This window comes from Heptranchias perlo, chromosome 1 (assembly GCF_035084215.1).
Source record: "Heptranchias perlo isolate sHepPer1 chromosome 1, sHepPer1.hap1, whole genome shotgun sequence".
Lineage (NCBI taxonomy): Eukaryota > Metazoa > Chordata > Chondrichthyes > Hexanchiformes > Hexanchidae > Heptranchias > Heptranchias perlo.
Window position 1 is genome coordinate 94,657,278 of NC_090325.1, and position 21,219 is coordinate 94,678,496.

At 42.0% G+C, this 21,219-nt stretch overlaps 1 protein-coding gene across 2 annotated transcripts in view; it reads right to left on the minus strand.

Moving 5' to 3' along the window:
* pgm2 (phosphoglucomutase 2) overlaps positions 1-21,219 on the minus strand; it is a 63,297-nt gene that overhangs the window by 2,746 nt on the left and 39,332 nt on the right. For both annotated transcript variants that reach the window (XM_067988950.1, XM_067988943.1), the window contains exons 10-13: positions 14,903-14,996; positions 13,849-13,978; positions 6,316-6,505; positions 5,527-5,660 (exon numbers count right to left, since the gene is read on the minus strand). In XM_067988950.1, the coding sequence (XP_067845051.1) occupies positions 5,527-5,660; positions 6,316-6,505; positions 13,849-13,978; positions 14,903-14,996 (548 nt within the window). The remainder of the gene's footprint in view (positions 1-5,526; positions 5,661-6,315; positions 6,506-13,848; positions 13,979-14,902; positions 14,997-21,219) is intronic.

Here is a 21,219-nt window from a genome sequence, read left to right on the forward strand (position 1 = left end):
GGGAAAAGAGATGACAGTGAGTGCATGTACGCTATAAAGGAACTAAACATCCACAGAAGAGTAACTCCATACATTTTACATACTTATTTTTGATTACTCAGGTGAACATGCTATTTATGTTTTATTACTGATATTCAGCATTACTGATATTAATGGAAAATTATCTTATTGAAATGCAAACATATCACAAGCAGCATAGTATTCCATTCCTCAGATGGGTGCAAGTCTTTAGAGCTGCCTTTTATGTTTTTGGGTCTTTTCTGCACTTCTTATTCTAAATACTTCAGTTCTATATCAAACTACTCTCAAATGAATCTTGGTACCCTATGGCCTCAAGTGTATCTTTAGTTAAGTTTTGATAGCACGCCCAGGTTAACAAAATTTTTCTCTGGATCTCTAACTACTGGATCTATCCTGTGCCTCCAAAGGATTCTCCATGAGGCTTTGAAAATGACAGAACACCACTAACAACAAATCTTATTTTAGGCTTTAACTGATAAACTAATTTATTGAACAGATGAATAAGGAACATAAATGGATTTGCAATCTTCAATAATCAACTATACTTTACAAATAACTTTTTATATTCCTTTATTCATATCAATTATGGGAGCTAATTAGTCTGACTAGTGTATTTGAAAGTTACAGATCAACTCTGATTTGAACAGTCCAAGCTAATTAGATACCACCAAAACAGTTGCTGGCGCTTCATAGATTTGACTAACTATCAGCCAAAGTCAAACACAACTGCCAATCACACACAAGCGAAAAAGATATTTTTGTTTGAATTCTGTGGCTTGGCTCCTGTCTGGGGTTGTTGGCTTGAAAATCAACCCTTCCAAATGGCATCTGATAAAGTTGCACACAAAAGGCTGTTAGTTAAATCAAAAGTTTCACGATTCAGGGTAAACCCTGGAAATTGATAAGAAATTGGCCGAAGGATACAAACAATGAGTACTTGTTATTAGTCATGTTTGGAAGGGCAAGGAGAAACAGATGTCCTAGGGTTTGGTGTTGGGAACACTACTGTTTCTGGTTTATATAAATGACTGATTTACATACTCAATGCAGAGTGGTCAAATTTGCAGATGATGATACCAAACTAAGAGGAGCAGTAGAATCAGAGACACAGAACGAGTTGGATTAAAATATGTAAGTGACCGAGCAATGGGAGTTGAAATTTAATGTAGGCAAATGTAAAGCAAATGTAAAGGAAAGAAAACTAAGTGATACATGTACCCATGAATGGTGTTGAAATCACTAATGACAAAACCACAAGAGATCTAGGAGTCTCAGTAGATATAACAACATGTTCAACCAATCCAGAGCAGCAACAAAGCCAATAGGATGTTTAATTACGCAGCTAGAACATTAGAATACAAGTCAGAGGAAGAAATGATCAAACTTTATACTGCTCTAGTCAGACCGCAACTTGAATACTACATCTAGTTCTTGTCACCAAGAAATGAGAGACATTCCAGCGCTAGAGGTAATGCGCAGAAGAGCCAAGAGACTGATCCCTAGTGTCAAGGGTCTGAATTATGAGGAGAAACTTGGATGCCTCCTTTCCAGGCTGTAAAGATCAAGATGTGACCTTAGACATATAAGAGAGCCACAATGTGAACAGATTGAGAGCAAGAAACTCACCCACAAAACAGGAACATGTCACAAGATAAAACGTAATTTAACTGTATTTATAACCATATCATTTTTTTCCTGCTTCCTCTTAGGCACGTACTTAAGGGGAGCAATTGCTTCTTCAATGTTAGCATGGGACTGCAGTCAATTGTAAATGATTGCAAGCTTGGGCTGACAGACAGTTAAGCTCACAAATTCAAATTTCCCACACCTCACGGAGCTGCCCCAGTCACTGCGGCTCCATGGAGCACAGGAATTTTAAATCCGCTGATTTAACTGCAAATGCATGCAAGTGGGCCGCTGTCTGACAAGTCTTAGCAAGGCAAAGATGATCATCTCTTAATTGATGGGTACTGCATCACTTGGGCCAGACTCGCTGCCAAAACATGGTAATCCATATTTGCTATTAGATTAGCAAATTAAAATTTTCCTTGCTCCAATCAGCTATCCATTCATTCAGTCACCAGGAACATGAATGTGAACCTGCCAATTTTGATTGGCATGTACTGCCACTGGTAAGTCCCTCATTGTGCACGTGCAGTGCTGTTCTCCCCAACTCTATTGCTATGCCATCTCAGGATAAGGTGCTGGTCCATGAGCTGCAAGTGCCCTCTTGCCATTTGACATAAACAGAAACAAGGAGCTGGCATTGACCAGAAGCTAAAGACAAGCTGCTCAAGAGAAATCAAGGAAACATTTTCCTTCCCCTCCTCCAGAAAGCACTAACTTCATCTACCAAAATGAGGAAGGGGGAAATTCAGATCTTCAAGTCGAAAGCACTTCCTTTTTATGTCTCCTATAAAGTTGTTATTTTAAACACAATGATTCTACCCTGGCAATACTAAACACCAATCAAACAATATTCCAACATGTTGAATAATTTTGAGAACTCTTTACAAAGTAGGGAAAATTGAAGCAAACCCCAGTGTGGGTGACTTTTTTCCCTTCATAGTTTTCTCTGAACCTACACCAAAATAACTGAATTTTAGAATAATTCAGAAGCGGAACAAACTTGCATTCTGAAACCAAGACTCAGCACACAGAGCATTTTATACAATAGGGCCGAGTCACAGAATGATTAACAACTCCAGCTTTTTTCAGGAATTAAAGAAAACTGCTAATGCAAGTTATATCAGCAGTGGTACTCACCATCTGAGCCCATGGTAGATGTGAGCTGACAACAGAGCGCCTTTACCCACCATGAAAAGTTTGTTCTCTTTGCAACAGAGTTCATAGAATAGTACTGAAAATTATTTCACTCAAAAGCAAAAATTATTTAAAACTCTTCAGGTTGGGGACATGAGAAAGGAAAAAGTATTTCACATAGTAGCTGTTCTTGTGCAAGTATTTTAAGGTGAATTTTGTGCTCATAAGGCAATGATACTTCTCCATTTCAGTCACCTAGCTGTAGAGGGAGCAATATTCTGTTCTATTTCAACAATGAAGCATAATGAAGCAGTCCGTGCCCGCATGCAGCAACACCTGGACAACATCCAGGCTTGGGCTGATAAGTGGCATGTAACATTTGTGCCAGACAAGTGCCAGGCAATGACCATAGGAACAGGAGTAGGCCATTCAGCCCCTCAAGCCCGCTCCGCCATTTGATAAGATCATGGCTGATCTGTGATCCAACTCCATATACCTGCCTTTGGCCCATATCCCTTAATACCTTTGAATGCCAAAAAGCTATCTATCTCAGATTTAAATTTAGCAATTGAGCTAGCATCAATTGCTGTTAATCAATTGCCATCTCCAACAAGAGTGTCTAACCATCTCCCCTTGACATTCAACGGCATTACCATTGCCGAATCTCCCAACATCAACATCCTGGGGGTCACCAATGACCAGAAACTTAACTGGATCAGCCACATAAATACTGTAGCTACAAGAGGAGGCCAGAGGTTGGGTATTCTGCGGTGAGTGACTCACTCCCGACTCCCCAAAGACTTTCCACCATCTACAAGGCACAAGTCAGGAGTGTGATGGAATACTCTCCACTTGCCGGGATGAATGCAGCTCCAACAACACTCAAGAAGCTCGACACCATCCAGGACAAAGCAGCCTGCTTGATTGGTACCCCATCCACCACCCTAAACATTCACTCCATTCACCACCAGCGCACCATGGCTGCAGTGTGTATTAACAGGATGCACTGCAGCAACTCGCCAAGGCTTCTTCAACAGCACCTCCCAAACCCACATCCTCTACCACCTAGAAAGACAAGGGCAGCAAGCACATGGGAACAACACCACCTGCACGTTCCCCTCCAAGTCACACACCATCCTGACTTGGAAATATATCACCGTTCCTTCATCGTCGCTGGGTCAAAATCCTGGAACACCTTGCCTAACAGCACTGTGGGAGAACCTTCACCACACGGACTGCAGCGGTTCAAGAAGGCGGCTCACCACCACCTTCTCAAGGGCAATTAGGGATGGGCAATAAATGCTGGCCTTGCCAGTGATGCCCACATCCCATGAACGAATTAAAAATGTGCCTTAATCCTAACTTCAGAAGAACATGTGCTATTACACCAGGTTGAGTTCTTATATTTTCCTCTACCCAGCATCCTTGTAGCGCATCAGTGAAACAGCTAATTTAGTGTTAATTCGTGAATTGCAGTCAGCATTTGAACTGAGGGCCTATTTCCATTAGGGTCTGTACAGCCAACAAACAGCAGATTTTCATTTAAGGAACTCATTCATGAGCTCTTTTCAATCCCAGGTCACAGCATTCAAAGAACACTGTGCGAGATCATTGCATCTCACTGTCCCTCCCATGCCACCCAAGTATTTTTTAAAATGGGACAAAAAAATTCCCATTACTGTTCCCCTTTTAAAATGGGTTCAAATGAAACTGGCCATTTACATCAGGACACGTTGCCGGGTATTCTAATTATAGGCAAACCACTGGGAAAACGATGGTAGGGACAGAGGCCCCACCTACATGTTTCTGTTCAAGGTTGGCTCAAACCAATTGATATTCTTGATAAAACTGGAACAGAATTAATCTTATTTAGTGGTTCTGAAGCTTGTTTAGACTGGGCCTCTCCTTTTCTTTTCATCTTTCTTCTTACAACATTGGAGCCACCATAAAGAGAGTCAGTTGGCTGGGTGTCTCAAAAAAGAACATGGTGCAGGAACAAGGCTTTCAAAAGTAAATGGGGAGCAGTGCTTTGATTCAGAGCGAGGAGCACAGCGTAGTGGGAAATTAACAGGTGCAGGCTTGTCAAATGTTGGTTGGGACCAGTAGTGCTAGTCAATAAAGGTCTGCAACCATCATACATGGGACAAAGAGTTAAAGACAGCACAAGAATAAAGCCTTAATATGGTGGAGTAGGGAAAAGTCACATGATGATTATACAAGCTTTCCTGGATGGTTTCTTAGGAATTTTTGACAAATATAATTTACCAAAAATATTTTCATAACCACTAGATCCCTCTGAACTGTTGGATATTTACAAAATTAGTACATACAAAACTCGCAACAATGTAGGGAGGTTATTTGAAAGAAGCACATACTCCATATTTTGCTTAAAGTTAGACAATAAATGCAGGCTTCCCCAATAGCCTGGTGGGTAAAGGCAGCTAAATCAATTATTTCTTGTGTTAAAAAAAAATGGAAAATGCCAGAAATACACAGGTCAACATTTGACAAGGTTAATGTTTCAGGTGTAGAATCTGTCAGAATTGATCCCAAGCACTAAGCTGTCTTTTCAGCTGCTGACAGATCTGCTTTGTATTTCCAGCATTTTGTGTGTGTTTTATTTTCCAGATTTCCAGCATTTGCAGTCTTATTTATTCCTTCAAATATTTCTGGTAATCTAATTCTGAAGTCAGCCAAACCAAACAACACTGCTATTTTAAAAGTTTAAATTAATAATTTTACCTATTTCCAGGTGGTGCACAGAACTCTGCATAATATTTAATTTTAGGCTCTGTCCCACTCGTTCTCATGGTGGCTACACATCCATTCTTGAAAGTGAAGGTGATCATGTGGCTGTTTTTACTGGTCGGAAGCACCTAAAACACAGATAGGCAGACAGTTTCTAAAATTCTTTTGATTTATTAGTCCTTAGACCAAGGAGAAAACTGCATACTACAAAGAATTTTATATTACATACTTAAATACACACATGCTCCTACACCATAGATTTTCATACTGGGTTCTTTGGACCCAGTGGGCCACCTCGGATCATGTGGTTTCTGCCATGGTAAAGTTCAATTTTTCGTACTGTTGACTTATTTGAATGTTATTCCTGTTGGTGTATGTTAATAAAAATATTTTCTGCAACAATGGTACTGTTTTCCTTTGGGCACCTGATACTGTCTTACAGAAGTTAAAACAGGATTGCCCTGGAGGGCATCAATATTTGCTAAATATTGTCTATGCAATATTACTATATTAAATGTAAACATATCCAGCATGTCAATGTTACAATTTGTTTAAAAAGCATCAGAACTAGTACCTATTTAAACAGCTGCAAAAGTTCTGCTGATTATAATGCTTAAAATTTACTGCCAGAGCACATTTCTCTTTTTTAAAAAAAGAGAAGCATGAATGGTTCATGAGAAGCACATGAAATTTAGCATTGATGCAATTTTTTAAGTATCACTGGTTCCCTCTGCTGGTATATCTTAAAACAGTAGGAAGAGAATTTAAGGCAGCTTCACTTACAGCCTTTTTGTCTGGTTGGCTGCTATCGTAGCCAGTGGTTAAATCCCGAATATCAGAAATTTCAAACTTCCCACAGGTTTTTGGATATTCGCTTTTTCCATTATAATTTCGTAAATTCTGGAATAATCTATCAATTGTCCCAGGATCATGGCAGATGAAGTATGAAGCTTTTGAGAGATGATAACCATATCTGGATAAATGAAAGACAGCAAGACAATTGAAAACCTGTTATATAAATAGCAAACACTTTTATTCCACATAGACAAGGTAAATACAAGTCTCAGATTACTCCCATTGTAACTTGGTTGCAGTAGTGCGTGCTCACTAAATTCCTTTCCTAATGTATGTGTAGAGAAGAGAAAGTACTTGAGTCTGGATCTTGAATACTCACTTGTGCCTGCAGTATGCATGACATCTGTCACTCAGCAGCGTGCAATTCCATATATCACCATCATCCAACATGTCCAAATTTCAGATAGATTACATGACTATTTGAGCCAATACTTAGAATACTTACTTTGAATACTTTGAGAAGAATTTCCATTTTCAACTACAGACATACAGTGCAGCACCCCAAATCCGCACACCAAAAAGATTTCCATTTACAGAACATAACTTTTGTGATCTTCATTTTACAGCCAATTAAAATCAACCTGTAAACTTACAATACGTACTGAGTTTGAAAACCTATCAGCAATAATATTTTTGAATGGTTATTTTCCTACCTTCTACTCACATTCACACTAATTGTATTCTTGAATGACTATCCTTGGCCCAAAGATAAAGAGGTTTTTCTCTCGCTTACGTAGATAATAATGGATAACTACCTGCATAGGCAGGGAAATCCTAACAGCCTATCCTTGATAGCTAATTGGATTCAAATGTCAGCAGATAGATTCCCATTGCTGCCACATGCAGCTGGTGTTTCGCATCATTATACAGCATCACATAAGGATATCTTCAGGTCTGATTGAACAGTATTCAAAGTTTAAAAACATAGCTTACCTACTGAACATAGATTAAGCCAAATACAAATCAAAAATGACATGTACAAATAACAGAAAATGTTAATACAGTTGAATCCCAAACATTAAATGGCCAGGAAGCGTTCCGCACATCAAGTTCAATTTCTAATATTTGTACCATATTCCAGAATGAGGTGCAAGCTTTAGCTTAGTGGTAACAATCCTGCCTCGAGTCAGAAGGTGCAGGGTTTGAACCCCGTTCCAGACAGTCCCAACAGGGAGACTGGATCTAGATTCTAGGTTGACATCCGGTGAGATACGAGTCCGGTGGGTGGCCCCTCTCATTGTATGGGTGGTGGGAGCCCATAAACCCTCTCGCCATATTGGACTAACCACCCTATCGGCTGGCATAAAGATGGTTACAGCCATAGAAGGAGCGTTCACATTGACAGTCTGACAGGCCACAATCAGCCTGCAAATCCTCCCACTTCTGGACACAAAAGGCATCAAGGGGTATGGGGAGAGAGCGGGAATATGGTATTGAGATAGAGGATCAGCCATGATCATACTGAATGGCCTATTCCTGCTCCTATTTTCTATGTTTACTTCACACTATCCTCCAAGGGATAAGTGCAAAGATATGAAAACAACATCCCAGAAATAAAAGTCATCCTTGCTGTAGGTTAACTTGAACACTTCTATGTCTACTGTCCTATGGATAAACGTTTTTTTCTCACCTTTAATCTTGTTCATGGTTGTGAATTTTGTACATGCATCCTCTGGCCCTATGTTCCTTGTCCAGGTAAAACAACTTTTTACTTGAATATATCACATCTCCCTTCAACTTTCTTTTCTCCAACAAAAGTAAGTTTACTTGCTTGAATCTTTCTTCATAACTTAGGTGACTAGAATGATTCCAGACCTTAGCGAAGTCTTATGACAACTGGAAGAAGGGCTTCATTTCAGGATTGAGGACCCTGAGCAAGCAAGTTCCATAATTTGAAGCTTTGTCCAGTAATTTGCACTCCATGATTCACTATATTATTCCTCCTACTTCCTCTCCCCCAACCCCAGTAGGTACGTGCTTGTCCCTTTGGGCAGGTGGGTACATTTCCAAGTGGTTTCCTGAGGATCCAACTGGCTGTGGAGATCTAATTATTGCTCCTTCTGGAGGAAGCAAGGCTTTTGTCAAATGGATTGCTGTAGGAAAGTGAATTCTTCATGCAAAACACTCAGCCATTCCTCATTCTGGTCTGCTACTGAAATCTGACCACCTTCCGTGTCTGAATGCTGGTTACTAACTGTGGAGGGCGTACTGGTGGAAGTGAGCTGCAATCCTCACACACAAGATGCTAGATCAGCAGAAGCATCGAGAGAAACACTAGAGAATAAGGCATTGACGGTAATCACATCAGCATCATTAGTTTTGAATCCACTCTAAAGGGTGCTGAGATATCAAGCCAAGCCGAGAAATATTTTCCCTAACAAATGTCTTAGATAAATACAGGATACTGCCTGTTCCAGTTGTTCAGGTGGTCTTTAAAGATCCCATGGCACTGTTGGAAGAGCAGGTCTTGGTCAATATTCCTCAACCAGTATCACTAGAACTAGACCAACTATTTATGGGAAATTGTTGGGTGCGAAATGGCTGTTACACTGGTGTACATATCAACACCACACTTCAAAAGGAACTCATTGAACATGGAGCACTGTGAGACATTTCATAGACAAAATTCAATATGGAAATGCAATTCTTTAATTTTAATGGACCTGTCACTATCCTTAGGGAGACATTTACATTTAGTTTTACATGGTCTTGGCATTGCTCGGGAAGTGCTACAGACACTTTTCAGAATCTGCTTGGAATCTTTTGTTTGGGAATACCCTTCTATTTTGCTGACCTGGGAGTGTTATCCATGGAGGGATCACTCAGGTTTTGGTCTCTGACACCAACTTGTGCCAGTATGTCCCCAGAGAAGCTCAGTGCCAACATATTCTCTGTGGGGGTAAGTTTTCAGCAGTGCCTGCCAGTGTTCAACCACGGCTGAATATGGACGGATACATTGTGATCAGCAGCTCTTGAACCATGCGTTATTTCTGTTCTGCCATTTCTGTATTGAACAACAGAACATATGATTCAAACACTATTTATGGGTGCGTTTGGAGAACCCAAGCAAATGCGGTAAGCAACACTGTCACGATTTGGCAACAAGGATTCTATGTAGTGATAATGCCCATCAGCTATGGACTATTGCACTTTGTATGGTAATAAAAGCCTGGCCCAGCTGAGCATGTATCTATTTTCTTTCAAGGTAAGCAATATCACCTGAGTCAATAGACATCCTAATTGACTGCAGCCCAATAGTCAGTGTAAATTCTAAACGTGTGTCTCAGGCCTCTTCATGTTCTGCTTTTTATTTTTGTTTTGCCTGTTTTTATGAATGTCTTTGAAATGGGCATCTAGAGCTTGTGTGCTTAGTTAATGGTTCTCACCAGAGGACCCGATCATAGCTCTGCTCATCAATGAGCCAGTGGATAAGCTAGTATGTCTACGTTTTATTTTATTGTTTCATTTGTATGCATGTCTTGAAAAGAACAGTAATGTTTTTTTTTGATCGTTTGTTATGGTGGTTTGCTGGTCGATACTCCGGGAAAACAGTGAAAAGAAAACAGACTAGCCAACTGAAAATAGAATACACTAAGACTACAGGAATTATCTAATCTAACATACTTATGAGAAGTCAAAGGCTGTTTCTCTCCCCGCCCCCCCACAATATTCTTCAATGAAAGATCCAACTCAAGAAGCATAGCACAAAACCTTAACAGGTGAAAAACTCAAGAGGCACGACGGTACAGGTCCTTGGGTTTTTTACAATGTGTGAACATAAGAAATAGAAGGTGGAGTAGACCATACAGCCCCTTGAGCCTGCTCCGCCATTCAATAAGATCATGGCTGATCTTCGACCTTAACCCTACTTTCCTGCTCAATCCCCATATCCCTTGATTCCCCTAGAGTCCAAAAATCTAGCGATCTCAGCCTTGAATATACTCAACGACTGAGCATTCACAGCCCCCTAGGGTAGAGAATTCCAAAGATTCACAACCCTCAGTGAAGAAATTTCTTTTCATCTCAATCCTAAATGGCCGACCCCTTATCCTGAAACTATGTCCCGTAGTTCTAGACTCTCCAGCCAGGGGAAAACAGCCTCTCAGCATCTACCCTGTTAAGCCCCCTCAGAATTTTATATGTTTCAATGAGATCACCTCTCATTCTTCTAAACTCGAGAGTATAGACCCATTCTACTCAATCTCCCCTCAAAGGACAACCCTCTCATTCCATGAATCAATCTAGTGGACCTTTGTTGCACCACCTCTAAAGCAAGCATATCCTTCCTTAGGTAAGGAGGCCAAACTGTACACAGTACTCCAGGTGTGGTCTGACCAAAGCCCTGTACAATTGCAACAAGACTTTCTTACTCTTGTACTCCAACCCCCTTGCAATAAAGGCCAACATTGCATTTGCCCTCCTAATTGCTTGCTGTGCCTGCATGTTAACTTTCTGTGCTTTGTGTACAAGGACATCCAAATCCCTCTGAACACCAACATTTAATAGTTTTGCCCCATTTAAAAAATATTCTGTTTTTCTATTCTTCCTAACAGTGCTTACCGTTATTTATGCGCAAATCGAACAGCAACTTCTGGCGAGCGTACATGCGCAGTTAGATGCAAAAATCTGGAAATTGCTGTCCGGGATTTGCTGCCCCTCCATCAGCTTCGCGAAAACGGCATCTCGCTGTCTGACTCACCATTCAAATACATTCAACGGTGTGAAATTCCTGTACTTATGTGGTAGACACTGACTAAACTTGCCACAAAAGGTTGACCATTCCAGTCAAGTACCCTTTTAATGACATAAGTCTTAATTGCTGCCAAACAATTTTCTAAAAATTAACTATTAACAAATGTGAAATCTCATTCCTTGAATTTTTAAATTGTTCTTGGAGATTTTTTAAAAATTTAAACACATTTTTTTTAAAAACTTCTTTCTTTCCCTATCTCTCTCTTGATCTAAGCTTTCTTTCCCTCTTTCACTTTCTGTACCTGATTTAACATTGAATTCACTATTCTAACTTATACTTCTTGGTTCAGACTCTGCATTGTTCATTAACAATTCTTCAATCTGAATGGTTAAAGGGATACATAGTTGCTTTCCCTGTTCACACAGGTCCCAGATGCCTTGTAAAGGGCGCCGCACTGTTTGAATCTCTAACTTACAGCAACTTTCAGTGCAAAAACTCATGGAAAGTCTATGGGCAAGTGCAAGTCTAATGAACTTGCTGCTCACATCAACAAACAGCTTTAACAGTAAAACATCGCAAGGCGCTTCACAAAAGTTATTTTCAAACAAAATTTGACATGGAGCCACATAAGGAGATATTAGGACAGGTGACCAAAAGCTTGGTCAAAGTGGTAGGTTTTAAGGAGGAGTGAGAGCTAGAGAGGCAGAGAGGTTGAGGGAGGCAATTCCAGAGCTTAGGGCCTAGGCAGCTCACAGTAAATTCTGGCCCAATATATATCTGCCGATCAAGGGGAGAAAGAAATGCTGTTGCTCAGGGGGAAAAAAAACCAGACAAATATAAAAAAGGTTCAACTGAGTGAGATAAGTTGCTTACAGATAAGCTTAAATGCTAATGCAAAGACCATCAGGAATGCACTGCTGAAATTTTTTTTTAAAAAAACTGTCAGTTAAGAGAGACAGTAGCCAGAGTTGAAAGTACATGATGTTTTGCACTCAGATTTTGAGCTGGGCAAGAGTAGCACTATTAGTAAGGGACGACAGTGGCAAGAAAGGGAGCTGGCTGACAATTTGAGTAATTAGTAATAAGAACAACAAATTAAAACTGTCAAGGTTATCCACTGCCAGCTCGAAATGAGCAGATAGTCAGCTGTTTAAGAAAGAGGCTACAGGGAATCCTAATACAATATGGATGGGAAATTTCAGTATCGCAGTGATAAAGTGGGCAAGTAAAGGACACATAAAAAAGGGAGAAAAAGTAACTATGCACAGGTAGTAAGTGACTAACAAAACACAGTTGTAGGGTACTGAAGGAAGATGTTATTTTAGATTGAGCATTTAGCAGTCCATCAGAAATTATTAGCAAGCTGGAAGTGACTGAACAATTGCTTCTAGTAATTACAGTGTAGTTGGAAAACAAAAATCAAATCTCTGAATGTCCTGGTTTGTGCAGCCACTTACTGGATACTCAAGATTAAGAAGCTATGCAAAATAAACATTTCTATATGGCTTATACATAACATCCAGCTTAAACTAATCAAACTTGGTCTTGTAACATACATAATTCTCATATGCAATAATGCAAACTTTTAAAACGGTGAGAAAACTTGAGTACGATGCAGGAATTTACTAAATTGTTTCCCAACTTTCTTGGACCATTTTAATAACTACTACAATGGGCCGGAAATTGCTTTAACAAAAGAACAGTGAGCTCAACAGTGCTCACCATTGTTAGTGGCGAAATCGTAGAGCAAGTTCCGGCTTCGCACATGCGCGGTGAAATGTGGAAATCCGGAACTTGCTCCTCCTGGTTCGCTGGCGATTTGACAGCTTCACATTAAAGAGATATCGCCGGCTGCAATCAACAGAATCAATAGACCAGCGCCAACTTGCTCTTCTGCCCAGCTGGAAAATAACTAATATTGCCACAAAACAGGTACGCTTCAAAGTACCGAGTCTAAACTAAGTTTTAACAGCGTGGCAAGTCTTAATAACTGCCAAACAACTAAAAATTAACCTTAAAAAAAATGGAGTCTCATTACTCCTTATATTAATAGTTTTTGATCATTAAAATTTTTTTTAAAAATTAAAACATTTTTAAAAAGCTTTTTCCTTCTGTCTCTTCTATTAAATTAAATTTTTTCTTACCCTCTCTTTTTTGCTGTCTATAACTGTTCTTACAGATGATTTGAATGTTGTACCTTTCACTTCCTGGATTTTACATTCCAGCTTGCAGAAAATCTTCACAGCTTGTCAAGAATGCTGCAATCTGATTGATTGAGGGGAGGGAGTGATCATCTCACTTCTCCCATGGGTCCTAGCTTCGCTGAAGCTAACACTGGGCTTTTCTCCGCTTCCTATTGGAGGAAGTGCCCACAGTAAAAACCGCGGTAAGTTAGTGGGTTAGTATAAATCTATGGAGTGGCAAACACAGTCGGTTCGCCATACCGGGCAATTTCTGGGTCTTTTAAAATTTTTGTATAGAAATCTTCATCACTCCTAAAAAATATTACAATAAAAAACACCTGGTAATGCAAAAAAATGTCAATGTGTAAAACGCACAATCAAAAGGTTTTCAAAAAGATAAAAGTAACACACAAACAACAATTAATGTGATCCAATATTTGTTTTACAATTGAATAATGGAAAGTTAGTCCAACTAGGAAACAAGTTAAGGGCAGTCTCCTAATCATGAAGGCAGAAGCCAAGTTTGCAGTTGAGCTTAATGTAAAGTGAAGGGTATATATTCAGAAGATTTATGATACTACTTACTCTTCATAAATTGCTCTTAGTTGCTGGGAAAGAGTAGTATTCTTGGTTGCCAAATAGCTGGCCGATTCGGCAACAATTGCAGCAGCACTGACACCATCTTTATCTAGAACAAATTCAGTAGACATATATCCTACATTTTTCAGAAACAAATAAAAAATATTAGAAGATAAATCTATTTTATTTTGCTCACATTTCTTACAAGTACACCCACTTTTAAAGCAACACTTCAGACTCAAATATAAATGACCTCCATTAAAGTAGTCTGTCAAGCTCCACATTTTCAGGTTTGAGGTTAGTGCCATGTCACTTTGCTGGGAAAAGGGAGAGCTTGAAGTAAAAAAAACCCTACAAATGCTGAATGTTGAATAAAAACAAGACATGCACATTTGAAGCAACAAAGTTCTGATGAAGGATTACACCTGAAACGTTAATTGATCTTTCTGTGGGAGAACTGATTATACTGGACAACAGAAAAGTGGTCCACTCTTCATCAGAATTAACACAAAAGATGTTTAAATGAAATACACTAGGTGTAGATTATAAGCTACCATTAAGTTCACCTCAAAAAAATAATTTTCTCAATATAGGGTGGGAAAGTGGAGTTGAGGTTTCAGATCAGCCATGACCTTCTTGAATGGCGGAGCAGGCTCGAGGGGCCTCCTGCTCCTATTACTTATGTTCTTATAGTCAATGTTGTGGCAGGACTGCAGCTTTCAGTATTAGGGTGGGAGGGCTTAAAAGACAAACCTTTTATTTAATATCAAACAAACTGCCTAGACAATTCTTAAGTACTTCATTATCAATGTTTTATAATAATGTTACTTCATGTAGTTGAAGAACAGTACTAAAAGTCAAAGCAATAGAATTCAAGCTGAGCATTTATTAGACATGAGGAACATAAGAAATAGGAGTTTTCATTGACCTTACACATTACAAATATTGCTATTGTTTTCACTTCTTAGTTGTAATGATTATTTTGGGTTTCTCCTGCACAATTAAATAAAAAATATACAGAAATCAACAAGCTAAAAACAGTGGTTAATAACAGTCTCACCAATTGCTTCTTCAAAGGCAAAAAGCACTGTATTGCCCTTATCTATAAGATCTTTAGCTCTGTTCCCCATCCATTTAAAGCCAGTTAGGGTTTCCTAAAAGAGAAAATATAATCTGAATTTCTTTGAATCACGCTGCTACCAGTTGTAAATAAAAAACTTGTTTCTATCTTTACCAGAATTATACTTCTTTTTGGGGGGGAGGGGGGTTGGTGAAGGAACATTATTCTTAGCCATCTTCATCCATTCTAATGCCTTGATCAATCAATAGTGTGGGACTGTCCAGGCCATAAACATTTCTGTGAATAGAATCAATGCCACAAGTACCACCTGACTGGTGTTGAATGGGCACAGCAGTCTCCCTTTCAGTGATCTGACCAAGATTAATTAAATTGGCTTTCAGGAAAAAGACAACTTCAAATGTCAGTCAAAACTAAGGTCTAAATACAGGCATATAGCATCAGCACTTCAGCAACTGGTATGCCACAACTGATAAGCTTGAAAGTGGAAAAAGTAGAGCGAACATCTAAATCTTTCTTAAAGAAGCCGCACCGTGATTACAATGCCATTTTACTTCTCAACACTGGGCCTTAAAAACTATAGAAATATATGAATAGAAAATAGCAAAGTTATCTTGGAAATAGTGGTACAGTGTTCCAACAGGTTATTGAATTAAATATCTAATTAAAAAAAAGTGTGTTTGCAACATTATAATAGCACTGTAGGTGGCACTGTCAGAGTAATATTATGTGACTCATTAATTTAAGTGATTACCCACTTAATACCTGACTTCCAATCAACTTATCTGAAGCCTCCTGTGTGAAATCTTACTGAAATTCATAACCATGTAAACCAGGTGGCACTGCAGCAGTCCTTTCTTGGAGAACGGCAGATATGTTGGCAAACATTAATAAGGATAGTTCTCGAACAGAAAACCAAATGTAATGCTAAATAGCTTTGAAAAAGCTAAAAGGTTCCTGCACCAGGGGAGACCCGGGCATAAATGGTAAATGACAGATGATCATCTGAAAGACTGCCATTGTGTGTAGTGGAGAGATTGGACGGCATAATATTAAACTGTAGGCATTAAGCTGTAAAATAATGATCGCCACCCTAGGTGTTTGGAGCTAGCTTGAATGGTCCTACTTTATTTTCTCTGCCTGGAAGAAGCTGAATTCTCCAAGCCCTTGCTTAATTGTTGAACAGAGAGAAAATGGAAACCATAAGCATTCGTGAGGCCCATTGGAACAGCACATATGAACTCCACCAAATCAGTCACCATAATTTCGGAGATCGGACTTGGAAACCACGATCGTCCTCCATAGCAAAAATATTGTTTTACGGACAATGAACCCACCCCCCAGCCACTGAGCAGAAAAACTGGGATTTTCTGAGGTGCTGAATCATCCGCTACTCGAACAGAAATTCAGTATTAGGACTAAAAGCATGTAACCTTTTCTCTTCCTCACAACCCAGCCCCCTCCAGCAGAATGACAGCCATAGGACAACCAGCCCACATTTAATCTCAAACTCCATATACACTGAGCAGAAATTTCAGGATCATACCATAACAACCGACTTCCCCCGCCCTACCCCACCCCACACAGTGAGTGCAAGCATCAGAATCAGTCACTTAAGCCTCATTTAATCCCTCCCACCACAGAGTGTTTCCCCCCAGCATTGAATCTTCCTCCCTCTCTAAGGCAGAAATATCATGCACCTTGCAATACCCCAAACTGAACAGAGATACTATGTTTACCCATCAGCACTTGCCCTCCCACCCCCGCCAAATTAGCAGATATATATAGAGGAAATCCCAACCTGATCTTGGCATATCACTGCACCAAACAGAAATAGTGATTGCCACCCTAACTGTTGGAGCTAGCCTACCTCTTCCCTAAATTAGCATTATTTACGTGATTGTAACCTCTCTCCCCATAACCATTATTTTGGTGATCGAAACCCACAAACCTCACTCGGGCCCCGATTTTAGAGTGGAGGCGGGATGGCAGCGGGGGCAGGGGGGGGGGGTGAATGGGCGTGTGGGTAACCTGACTAATAAAATATGTCCATTTCGCACGTGATTGCAAGTGAATTGGAGCCACTTAACCTGGCTTCCGGGTTTGCCGTCCAAAAGCTGCGCAGTGGGCGGACTGCACACCCGTATCACATGCTGTCAGCTGGAGGAGCTCTATTTAAAAGGGCCATTGCTCTAATGGCTTTCCTGGAGCAAGGACCCAGAAATCACAATGGAGCAGCACAGGGGCAAGGCTGCTCCAAGGTTCAGCGATGCCTCACTGAAGCAGCTACTGGGGTGAGGAGGAGGGAAGTCTTCTATCCCGCGGACGGGAGGAAGTGCCCTGCCTCTGCCACCAAGAAGGCCGGGCTCGAGGTGGCAGATGAGGTCACCAGTAGCAGCAACATCTCCCTCACCTGGATCCAGTGTAGGAAGCACTTCAATGACCTACTAGCTCAGCAAAAGTGAGTACACTTACTGATTCTCCTACATTCCGTGTTCCACATCACCCCACCCCACCTAACTCATTCTGCACTACCAAGACTACTCCATCACATCACTCCTCACACCCACTTAAGGCTCATCCTCAACTTACCTTCACTTCCTCACCTCCCTATTAGTCACCCCACCACTACCACTCATCCCAATCCTCATCCAGTGTGTTGGCCATGTATCATACTCACCCTCTGATGCACCTTTTTCACAGTCAGCCTCACCCAAACCAATGCATTCATCGGTTAGCCACTTCACTCACACGTCTGTTCTTTGTCCCTTTCTAGAAGAGCGCGCAAAATGCACGCGAAAAGGTAAGGACTGGAGGGGGAGGGGGGCCACAACAAATAGTGGTCCTCACAGACGTGGAGGAGATCAGCCGCACCCTTGAGTGCCTGTCCATCGGGGACACCGAGACTTGCACCCCATAAACGTCTGGTGACACAACTTTAACATTCATCACACACAATATGAATTGATGTTAACAATGCTTGCCACTTTCAACACCTCAGTATGCTCATCGCAACATGCCACATCTTTGATGATGCTTAATATTGCCTTCTGTTCTTACAGGCCCTTCAACAACCGCAGTGATAGCAGAGGACGATTCCTCAAAGGACCTGCCGGCATCTGAGCGTGCACCGTCACATCATAGCGAGCCATCCACTAGCGTAGATACTCACACCTTGGTGAGTAGTGAGTTAGTTGGGTTGACACCTGGTGAGTCACCACACACAAATGAGCATGAGCAGACACTGGTGGCAGGGGCAACTGTGGAGAGTCTGTGTCAGTGGAAGCACTCCTCTCCAGGCTCTGCTCAGCTGGATGCAGATGCTGAACCCGGGGGCCATCCTTTAAAAGGAGAATGATCAAGGGACAGCATCACATTTGCGAGGTACTGGAACAATCACGTTCACTCTCCACAATAGCGCAGAGGATGGAGGAGTCCAACTCCTGCATTAGTGGAATGGCGGCACAGGTACGCGAGGGACTCTCAGATACTGTCACAGGGACATGAGCAAGTATCTGAGGTAGTGTCGCAGGTAAGTGCGGGAACGTCTGCGACGGAGAGAAGGCTAGCCTCCGTTGAGATTAAAGGACGACTCACAAATGAGTCCATTCAGGCCCTAACAACGGTCGTATGGACTCGGTGAACAACATTCTGCCGCCTTAAACAGGCAGGTAGATACTTTACAACTGGGCTTCCAAGGCCTCATACATGTCCTCCAAACTGTTGTCGAGCAGGATGGTTGGAGTGATGCGGGCCTGGTCCAGGAGAGGGATGATGGAGAAAGGAGACATGGAAATGGGGACGCCACTCAAAGTGCTCCCACCTCTCAACTGTTGCTCCCCTCTCAACCAGTACCATAATGCTGTCTCCTCTCCAGGTGGCCGAGTCTGCCCCTGCACAGGTGCAGGTGGAACAGTCTTTGGAGGGGCCCTCACAAGCTCCAAAACCCAGAAGGCATAGGCTGAACGCATCTAAGCAGTCAGGGCATGAACGTGAGCAACCTACCACTACCTCTGCTGCAACCACAAGGGATGCACCACGTAGAAGCGGTAGGAAGAGGAAGCCTAAGGATTTGTGAGCAGTAAGGGCATGCACAAGGGTGTCTGACAGATGGTCATGTTTTTCATTTACATTTGGTTTTGGTTAAAGTCACATTAAATGATATCATTCTCACCACTATTGCTACATCCTGCCCATTCTTGATAGGGCCCTTTCATGACCTTCACCATGAACGGTGACACATGATGCCACCCAATGGGTCACTTTACAGTGGGTGTATGTGTAGTTGCAGGGTTATTTTGTGCAGGGAGTGGGTGCTGGTGTTGGCGCTGCTCTTTCCAGGTGGTCTGAGGACTGGACTCTTCATACTTTATGTTAGGAGAACCGTTGACATATCAGTGACTCCCTGGCCTCGCGAGCAGCCAGGTGAGCCGCTGCTCTGCCCATGGGTTCCTCCTCTTCCTCATTGTGGATGGCAGATGTGGATGGGGCTTCCTCAAGCAGCACCCCTATCTATTGTGCCATGTTGTGCAGGACACAAAATACTACTATAATGAGTCCCACTCTGTCTGGTGCATATTGAAGCGCTCACCCAGAACGATCAAGGCACCTAAATCGCATCTTGAGCAGCCCCTGTAACATGCTCAATTGTCGAACTGGTGGCAACGTGGCTGTTGTTTTATCGACGCTGTTGCTCGGTGATTTGGTTCCTCAGGGGTGTCATCAGCCACGTGTGCAGGGGGTATCCCTTGTCCCCGAGGAGCCAGCCCTTAAGCGTGTTCGGTGCGTGGAAGAACCCCAGGATGTTGAATTCCCTCAGAATGAAGGAATCGTGGCAGCTGCCAGGGAATCTGGCACACTAGTGAAGGAATCTTTTGTGGTGGTCATAAACATGATGAGCATTGATGGAGTGAAACCCCTTTCTGTTGATGAACAGTCCTGGCTCGTGTGAAGGTGCTCGTATTGCTATATGGTTGCAATCGATTGCACCCTGCACCTGTGGGAAGCCAGCCACAGAGTGGAATCCCACTGCCCTCTCTGTCTGGCTGAGGTCGTCCATGGGGAAGTTGACGTACTGCGAGGATCTGCAAAACAAGCCGTCGGTGACCTGCCTTATGCACTTGTGTGCACACGATTGACAGACCCCGGCGATATCACCAGTGGCACCCTGAAATGATCTGGAGGTGAAGAACTTGAAGGCAGTGGTGACTTTAATTGCGATGGGTAATGAGATGCCGCTCGGCCCAGCCGGGAACAGCTTGGCATGAAGGAGGCTGCAGATGTCTGCGACCTCCTGACGACTCACTCTGAGCCTCCATATGCACTGCTCCTCAGAGAGGTCCAGGAAGCTGAGCCTTGGTCTGTAGATCCTGTGGCGAGTGTAGTGCCCCTTGCTACGTCGCGCTCTCTGTGCTCCTGAGCAGGTGCCTGTAGCGCAGCACTATGTTGTGGAGCTGCAAGTGGCGGAAGTGCACGCCGTGCCTGGCGAGGCTGGTGATGTCCTCGGATGTAGTGGCGAATGAAGCCATGGCGCCCCTGATGGTGTCAGTTTGAGGGGGTCCGAAAAGTTGGTAAATATGTGAAAACAGAACAATTCTGAGTGGAAACTAAGAATTTTCATTGAAAGCACAAAGATCTCCCAGCCAACTGTTTGCCTGAGACACCTGAGTGTCGTGCTGCAATAATTCACCTTTTATCCCCATCTGAATGTCCAACTGGCTGCTGGCTGAAACACGTCCGGTATAAAATGGAGTGTTACCCACAGTATGTTTGAAAATCGGACCCCTGCCTCAATGTGCATAAAATTAAGTACTTCAAGTATCTAAATAACTCTCTTAACTATCATCCTGCCGGCTTTAATTGCAAGTGGGACTTATGCATTCGTGAGGCGTGCGTGCACCCTGACGTGTCAGTGGGGAACCCGGAAGTCTGCGGGTTGGAGCCGGGTTCCAAACCCGCTCGGGATTTCCCCGATTTTCGGGAAGCCCCCCTGCCACCAACACATCTGATACTTCATTCTAAAATTGGGGCCCTGAACTCAGTTTCCTCTCCCACTTCACTGAAGAGCACTTAACTGATTGTACACCAACCTCCTGTTTCTCCTTTCCCCATCCATCATCTAGCTTCTCTCCTTCTCTTCTATTCCTCGCTCTCAAGCAACTATCTAATTTCCTTTTAAATCTGAATTTTTGTTTGTAGCAGAAAATCCACCGTGTAATTTTTTCAATGACCTTAAATTTTTGCCTCATTACCATAATGTATTGCTTCTGCAATATTGTGACACATTTTGGTACGAAGTA